Source organism: Malania oleifera, chromosome 5, assembly GCF_029873635.1.
Source record: "Malania oleifera isolate guangnan ecotype guangnan chromosome 5, ASM2987363v1, whole genome shotgun sequence".
NCBI lineage: Eukaryota > Viridiplantae > Streptophyta > Magnoliopsida > Santalales > Ximeniaceae > Malania > Malania oleifera.
The window spans coordinates 50010350-50019495 of record NC_080421.1 but is presented as its reverse complement, the minus strand read 5'-3'; the positions used below and the strand labels follow the sequence as shown (position 1 = coordinate 50019495).

The following is a 9146-nucleotide window of genomic DNA, read 5'->3' as shown; positions in this document are numbered from 1 at the left end:
TTTATGCGATCCTACAAGAATGCAGTATTTTTATCTAAAATAGTATTTTCCAAATTCAATGCATTTAGATGGATTTTGACGTCAAGAATATACGATATATAACTATTGTCTTTCGATGTCAAGTAGAACAAATTTAATTTTACTTATGTTTGACATGTAAATAAATTAACAATAATTATAAGACAATTTGTAAAAACAGAATATAAAAGCTGAAATAAAACTGCGACAATAATATTATATTATTTTGACCCTTCCGGGGTTACTTAGATATGTTTCTTCAGGAACATTGTTTTATTTTTCTCAATTTGTACCCTTCAAGAGTTTTCCAATTTACAATATTAAATTGGATAATAAAATTCCGGAGGTTAAATATATTATATCATTTGGAGGATAAACGTTTCACCTCTTCAGGAGGTCAATTTGAACATCTCTTCGAGAGGTTAAAAATATACTTTCTTCGGGAGATAAATATTTACCATCTCTTGTTAATATTAGATATATAGTCTCTTCAAGAGGTCTATCTCTTCGGGAGATTAAATATGTAGACGAGATATTAAATATATTGCCTTTTTATGAGGTCTGTCTCTTCGGGAGATTAAATATATATACAGAAGATTTAAATATATAGCCTCTTCATGAAAACTATCTTACCATCTCTTCTGAAAATTGGTACTCTAAAAAAAACAAATTCTCTTATGTAGAATATTATATTCTTGTGAAGTAAAGCTTACAAGAAATGAATAAATTAAATAAGAATTAAAGAAATAACTTAATTGGTTAGAGTCTCGTACTGATAACATATTATAAAATGATGCAGAAATTAATAATTAAATAAATAGAGATGAGCAGAAAAATAAATGAAGTCGAGACAGAAATTTTACGTGGTTCGACTATACCTACTCCACCGGCGGATGAGGTTAAAACTTCACTATCACAAGTGGAATTACAAGATGATTTGGAATCAGGTTTGTACAAAAATATCACTTCTCTTCGCTTTATCTCTCCACTTCTCTCATCCTTATTATATGTCTACTTGTATAAAAGCATCAAATGTGTGTCCTAAATGAGAAGGGGAGGGTACCCTTTTATAGGATAATATGGATATCTAAATATTTATTTAGGGGGAAATCTAAGGGAGAAAGATGGGATGACATACACTCTATTAGTATATGGGGTAGATTCATAGTTGACATGGGAGACATTCACCTATATTTTATGACATTAGATTTTTTTTTTTATCAAATAATGAAGCAGAGGGTAGAATCCATTATAGGGGCATTGAATGGGGAAGTGGAGTATTACTGCTGGACTCAGAGACTTGATGAGTCGGTTAAAAAGTGGAGTATTACTGCTGGACTCAGAGACTTAATGTGTCAGTTAAGTCCATTTGTTTGTTTCTCACTTCTCAGCTGATTTCTTAATTCATTTGGGATTTGAATTGAATAATAAGCACTGTTTTTGTTTTTTATGGGAAGTCAGTAGCCAGTAGCTAGTGTACAAATTCACGTCAAAACGGTTAAATTGTGTTTAAAAAATATGAATTGTATGCGTATAAATTTATACGAATTTAAATGGAAAAACAATTTAATTAATTTTATAACATATATATATATATATATCTAAAATTCACACAAATTTATTTTAATGAAATAAATTTGAAGCTCTAAAAAATGACATTATTGATAAATTTAGGTACAGATTGAAATTAATTTTGGAATGGGAGAGAAGACGTATGTGATTGGTTCACAAAATTTAATACGTAGGCGGTGAATAAATACAAGAAAAGCATACATTAAATAAGTGATTGGGATTGGGGGGGGGGGGGGTGGGAGGGGTTTGGTTTTGGGTGAATATTCCTCTGGATTAGGTTGGAGGTACCAGCCCCCTTAATCCCCATCCTGTCTTCTTCTTCTTCTTCTTCTTCTTCTTTTATAAAAAAGCGCAAATACTGATACTGATGGCGGTTTCACTTTGTGATACTTTTTTTTTCTTCTTCTTCTTTGCTTCCGCTCGGATCCAACTGTGCTTTAGAATTAGTTCTTTATTATTTTTTAAGGTTCTTTATTAATTACTTTTTATTAATTCAATTGATTAAATTTCCCCCCTGCGAAGGAGAGAGAGAGATCAAGAGGTCCTGGTTTTAATTGGAGCAATACTTTTTCACACATATCAGTACTGTTTCTCTCTCTTTATCTATCTGCCTGTCTATCTGCCCCCATCTTATGCCAAAAAGAAAGGCCATTTATTACTCCCAACCAATGCGACCACCCCCACACCCCCCCACCTTTAAACCCTTTATAAACCCCCTCTCCCCCTAGTTTTCCGCAGGCCCCTTAGTTTAATCATATACTCTCAGAGCGATCGAGAGAGAGAGAGAGAGAGAGTGAGAGAGAACTAAGAGAGATCTAAAGAGGTACGGTTTATCCAGAGTAGGCGTGCTTATTAACTAAACGTATAAATTTTATAAGGGCTGTTTGTAATTGTAGGGTAGGGTATTGAGGATGAGGATGAGCGGAGTTAATGGGGTGCGACTTCCGGCGGCAGTAATGGTAATGGCGACAATTGCAGCTGTGTTAGTAGTACCAGAAGGAGTGGAGGCAGCAAGGGCATTCTTCGTGTTCGGGGATTCACTGGTGGACAGCGGCAACAACAACTACTTAGCCACCACCGCCCGCGCCGACTCCCCTCCCTACGGCATCGACTATCCTACCCATCGCCCCACCGGCCGCTTCTCCAACGGCCTCAACATCCCCGACATTATCAGTTCTCTCTCTCACTCTTTATCTATCTATCTATCCCTCTACGCGCGCACAGAAAATTAACTAACATCGATCGACCCATTTGTTTTAAAGTAATTATTTGAATTGTTGATATATATATATATATATATATATATATATATATTTATCAGGTGAAAGAATTGGATCGGAGTTCACATTGCCATATCTAAGTCCTGAGCTCAACGGTCAGAAACTTCTCGTCGGCGCCAACTTTGCTTCCGCCGGCATCGGCATCCTTAACGATACCGGAGTTCAGTTTGTCAGTACTACTACTACCACCACCTCCATTAACCTCGTCAATCATCAAGATTATAAATAAATGCATAAATATATTTATAAATTATATACATTGCACGTCCTCTTTTACATAAAATAAATTGAGGGAGTTAAAAAAAGTTCTCTATTAAATTTATTGCATGCATGGAGTGGTTTCATTAATTGTTACGATTTGACAATTGACATGCATGCATGTGATCTTCAACTAATAACCCGTTCTTCACTCTCAACTTGCAAACTAGCTTTTATGGCTCATTCTAATTTCCAGCTAAATCCATGAAGCAGCTGGTACTGGCCAGCTGTATCCTCTTAACGTAGCTTGGAATTATTGAACCAAATGCTGCCAATATTTCATTTTCATCTCTCTCTCTCTCTCTCTCTCTCTCTCGATACACGTACAAGTCTGTGGCCTGGCTGTAGCCTTAAATTTAAAACAAGACATTTTTTTGCAGTTGATACTCCAGTATCATTACACTATCTATTTTTCATCCCAAAGCTTGTTTCCATTCCCCTCCAAATTTACATACAAAATAATTTTCAACACTACTCTTAACCAGCATTATATTAACAGCATCATCGAGTAATGGTATAGCTAGCTAGGGTCATTTCTATTCCGACAGATGAACATGTGAATCCACTTTTCTCAATTATCTATTGCATTCTTTTATATTTTAGTTAAATAAAAAGAAAATGACGCACACATACTTCCGTGTGGAAACAGAAATGATCTCAGTATGATCTGTGTTTGTACCCCATGTGGACCACACCAGAACAGTGATGAAGGGTCAGGCCAAATCCTAATCTCTTTCAAATCACCCAATCTTTCGAACAAATCAGGCCCGATATTCCAAAATTACTCCATTCATGTGGCTTGCCTTGTGATGAGGCAAGTGGGGATATCTGCCAGCTATATATATCGCAGGCCAAGCTCCCCATGAATTCTTTTCTTTTTCTTTTTTTTTTAGATTAGTTTATAGTAAACGAAAATTTAAAATAACATATATATATATATAATTAATACTGATTTTTGGGGGGTGCATAATATTAATGTATGTGTATATTGGCAGATAAACATAATAAGAATATACGAACAGCTGGAGTACTTCGCGCAGTACCAGCAGCGGGTGAGCGCGCTGATCGGGGCGGCCCGGACCCAGCAGCTGGTAAACGGAGCCCTAGTTCTCATCACGCTGGGAGGTAATGACTTCGTCAACAACTACTACCTCGTCCCCTACTCCGCCAGATCTCGCCAATTCGCTCTCCCCGACTACTGCAAATACCTCATCTCCGAGTACCGTTCCATCCTCAGGGTAAAACTAAATTTTAAATCTCAAAATATATTTCCTATTTTCACATTATCGCAATTATTATTATTATTAACTAGCCGTGGCACGCACTCCAATTTTATATTATTTTTTAAAAAAATGTAAAAAATAATAAAAAGGTTTTAAAAAATTATATAATATAAGGATAGTTGCATGCTTTTGAATTAATTATGAATAATTATAGAAATAAATTTAATATAATTACAACGGTATTTTGAAAAAGTTATGAATAATTAAAAGAAAGTATTTTAAGATAATTATTGGTAGCTTGCAAGCCCATACTTGGTGGGCCAGGGAGACAATCACGGCGTTGCTACCGGGCGAACAGTTTTGGGCTCAATAAAGGCCCTTTTATAAAGTGAAGTGGGCCCTCTGTACAAACAGGCACAGTGTCTACATTCTAAGTACGACTGCACGGGGGCGTGTAGTCCTACAAATACAATCAGTTCATCAGTAGAGGTCCACCCTGCCATTTTTTAACAGTGCTGTTTATGGGCCCATTTTTTAAAGCCCATTTTCCTATTTGGATGGGCCTTCTGAAAATGCTCTTGCATTGCAGAGGCTTTACGAGCTGGGGGCCCATAGGGTTCTGGTGACGGGAACGGGGCCGATGGGGTGCGTCCCAGCAGAACTGGCGACGAGGAGCAGGAACGGCGAATGCTCAGCGGAGCTCCAACGAGCTGCCTCCATATTCAACCCGCTGCTCGTTCAAATGATCAATGGGCTCAACAGCGAGCTGGGCTCCAATGTTTTCACCGCTGCGAACGCGTACCGAATGAAGATGGACTTCATCTCCAACCCACAAGCATATGGTAAGCTCCCAGCCCGGCCCATAATAAGCCCATGATACCTCCCTGGTTGGGCCCATAAGCCCATCTCTCTGACTCTGTCTGTCCGAGTCTTACGTTAGGTTAACTGAGTTGTGGGTGCAGGGTTTGTGACATCAAAGGTGGCGTGCTGCGGACAGGGGACGTACAATGGGCTTGGGCTTTGCACAGTTCTGTCGAACCTGTGCCCTAACAGGGACGTCTATGCATTTTGGGACGCCTTCCACCCCTCGGAACGGGCAAACCGGTTCATCGTGGAACAGATCTTCTCTGGGTCTCGCCAGTATATGAGCCCCATGAACCTGAGCACCATCATGGCCATGGACTCCACCACTTGAGTTGCGACAACTGTCCGTCGAAATAACCCAATGCACCAGTACATAAGATATTTGTTTTATATTGTGGGGGCCGAAGGGTTTTTATGAGAGTCCAAACACAATGGTAAATAGGCTCAAATATAGAAATCTGGGAGGTCCTCCCGTCTTGTCTGCTTCTCTATTACTGCATTTTATAATCAATGGAGCATTGTGTTGTGTCAACATGCTTTGCTTTTTTTTTTCTTCTTCATGGCTGGTGAGTTGGGCTTGGAAATTTTAAGCCATTCAATTTCCCCTTTTCATGCTTATCCTAATATTTTAAATTTTCTGTATGTTTTTTTAAAATTTATTAGTGTGAGGAGCACGTGCCTTTTAATTTAAAATATTAAATATGAATCTAACATTTATCACATCAAATGGGTAAATTAAAAAATAATAATTAAATTCCTCTTTAATCAATAAATAGTGTTTTTTCATGATAAAATGAGCTTTGGATTTTTATTATAGTGACAAAAAATACGATATAGTCATCAAGATTTACATTTGAACTCTAAAGTTTTACTCACATCATTTGCAACAAAGATCGAGAGAGGAAAATATTGATGCCAATATTTACACACAAAATTACTTGAATGATTTCACACAATGTCAAATAAAAGTAAATTAATGCCAAAAATGTAAAAAAAAAAAAAATGCACTAAAAATAAATCTAATATAATGTTTTTTTAGGCATCTTTTAATGATACATTCATATTGTCAACTAAATATTTTAAAAAAACAGTATTAGATTAGAATTTTTTTTGTATTTGGACAATTTGACCAAAATATATCTGACACATAGAACCTTCTACATATACTTCCAATCAAAATTTCAAAATGTGACTAGAGTGATTAATTCCATCAAACTCACACACGTGTACACATACAACCATTGTGTATGTACACAGGAGTGCGCAAAAAAAAATCAATAATAAATTTATTCATAGGCATTTGCATAAACAATAGACCTAATAAAAACATTTTTTTAGACATCTTTTGATGATACATACCTATTGCCAACTTTAAAAAATATAAAAACATTAATATGTTAGAAATTTTTGTTGTATTTGGTTGATTTATATTGCCTCAGGTCAATGTAATGCTCCTAGTAACCATAGACTATGCATGAATTTAGTGAATAGGTTAGACTTACTGACTCGAGATATTAAATGCATTGAAATTGTAAATGACAAACTTTTGTAGTATGCCCTAATCCACCTTCATTTTGATCGCAAATAAAAAAAGTTCTCAAAAACTTTAATTGTAGGTGTCTGTTGGAATTGGTGTGATCCCAAGAGGGGGGATGAATTGGGTTTTAAAAACATTTCGACTAATTTAAACATTTACGCCAATTCATCACATATCATATCTCATTCGATATAATAGCGTATATGAAAAATGATTAAGCTATAAGTATGAACATAGACGTGCAGCATATCTCATTTAAATAAAAGTGTAACGACCTAAAAATTTTACCATTTTTTTTCCATACCTATTTGCTTTGATACCCTTGAATTATCTGCTACAACCTCCCTAGCTCCAATTTAGCACTGAGGGAACCCTACTCATATTACACACCTAAGCACTAGAAAATATAAAAACATATGTCCATATTTACAATACTAGAATCTGGTGTTCCCCAACACATAAATACAAATCATCCCAGTATTATATACCCAAACTCCTAGTTACTACTCAAAACACAACCTCCTATTAAAACTTACCCTATAAATAGGGTAGTGAACTTGCCCTCTCTATCTGCGAGCCTGATCCGCTCACCTAATTAGATCACCTGAAAAATATTAAATTACTAGGATGAAACAACGCTCAGTAAGAGGAAATATGTTATTACTTGTGTGTGGCAATTGAGCTACATAAATAATTTACTAATAAATAACTGAACTGAAATATCATGTAAATATTGTGTAACGCACACCTACATGACTTAAAAATATAATTGGATTATCTGAGTTTTCGATTTAACCATATTGATAAGAATATAACACATGTATATATATATATATATATATATATATATATATATATATATATATATATGTTGTTCTTCTGTAAATCTATATATTTAAAAAATAATAATTGTGATAATAACCTCGAAACTTGTATATCCTGATTTAATCTTTACTACTCCTCAGTCCCGGCCCTAACACAAACTCCGTGGCACGGTAATTGGAAAACTGAACTCCACCAATTCCTCAGCCCGGCGCTGACACAAACTCCATGGCACGGTAGCTGGAAAACTGATTCAAAATAGCAACGGTACCGTACTTGGCTGATAACTGATCTAATTCATTAGGGTCTAATGTTGTATATAAGTATTATCTTATTGTTTCATCATGATTTCAAAATAATGATAACACTATAAATCTGACCTTAAATACGGAAATATCTGACTGAAATAACTGTAACATTTGACTAAAATATTTGACTAAATAATTTGTAATGTCTATGCATTATGGTTTTGGAAATTATGGAATTCTGTAAATGCTGTAAAATATCTATCTGTAAAATATTTGTTTGTAAATTATTTGTCTCTCTCTATATATATATACACTGTAATTTATAATTCTGTAAAATTTGATAATACATATTTCAGTGCATAAATTTTGATAAGTCATGGTATTATACTAAACAAATATCTACTCAGGTCACACAACTAATTAAACACATGTTTTGAAATCCATAAAACTATATAAACAGTATTCCATACCCTGTTAAACAAATACCATATTTTACTGATAAAATTCCTGAATTTCCTAGCATAGCATATTTCCCTTACCTAATCGGCTATGAGGCTTGCCTCCAACTCTACCGTCACACCCTCAGTGTACCAATCTCAAAATCCTGCAATAATTTATACAGATTTCTCGATGAATCACTTAATTTCCCCATAAAATTATCCACTCACATTTCCTAAACTAGCCTATTCACAATTTCTTAAACTTTAATATACTTGGACTACTGGAAAAATATCCGCTAGGGTTCTCAACCCATGCCTGCAAGGTCCTAAAAACACTCTAACCCTAAAAATATGATACCTTAATTTTATTCCACAAAACACCAGCATATACCCTCACAACACAAAATCCAAGCTCAAATAAAATTGGTAATACCGGAATTACCTAAAAATTCACTTACCCTGATTTTGGGATGATTCCCAAACTTCCCAAATTGAATTTCTGCTCCGGCTATGTTGTAGAGAATCTCCCTAGGATCATCGTGGTGGCTTCTGATCGTCGAACCACGGAGAATCAGGGCCGAAATCGTAGAGAGAAGGCAGAGAAACCAAGTTAGAGAAAGAGAGAGAGAAATGGGTAAAATGAATTTTTTCCGCTGAAAATCAGTTTTGGGTTATAAATAGAGTGTTGTCCACATGGCCTCGTTGATAAGCCACGACACCTCGTCAACGAGTCCAAGAAGGGAGTTCATCGATGAACTCCTAACCCTCGTTGATGAGTTTCAAGCCCCGAAAATAACCCCTCGGTAAACTCTCGTCAACGAGACATGTGCCCACGTTGACGAGCCCAAGAAGACTGTTCGTCGACGAGACCCTGCTGAACCCCC

The 9146-nt window shown here is 35.9% G+C and overlaps 1 protein-coding gene across 1 annotated transcript; it reads left to right on the top strand.

Moving 5' to 3' along the window:
* The first annotated feature begins 1824 nt into the window (after nt 1-1824).
* LOC131156509 (GDSL esterase/lipase At5g33370-like) lies at nt 1825-5747 on the top strand. Its single transcript, XM_058110241.1, has 6 exons — nt 1825-2413; nt 2487-2763; nt 2912-3039; nt 4124-4366; nt 4941-5193; nt 5314-5747. Exons 2-6 carry the CDS (start codon nt 2502-2504, stop codon nt 5544-5546), a joined length of 1119 nt encoding a protein of 372 aa, XP_057966224.1. The 5' UTR covers nt 1825-2413; nt 2487-2501; the 3' UTR covers nt 5547-5747.
* Nucleotides 5748-9146: the final 3399 nt, after the last annotated feature.

Bases quoted from the DNA above. Each gene is read 5' to 3' on its own strand.
- LOC131156509 (XM_058110241.1), top strand. From the start codon at position 2,502: ATGAGGATGAGCGGAGTTAATGGGGTGCGACTTCCGGCGGCAGTAATG. The intron at 2,764-2,911 runs GTTCTCTCTCTC...TATATTTATCAG, and splicing joins CAACATCCCCGACATTATCA to GTGAAAGAATTGGATCGGAG. The intron at 3,040-4,123 runs GTCAGTACTACT...GTATATTGGCAG, and splicing joins ACGATACCGGAGTTCAGTTT to ATAAACATAATAAGAATATA.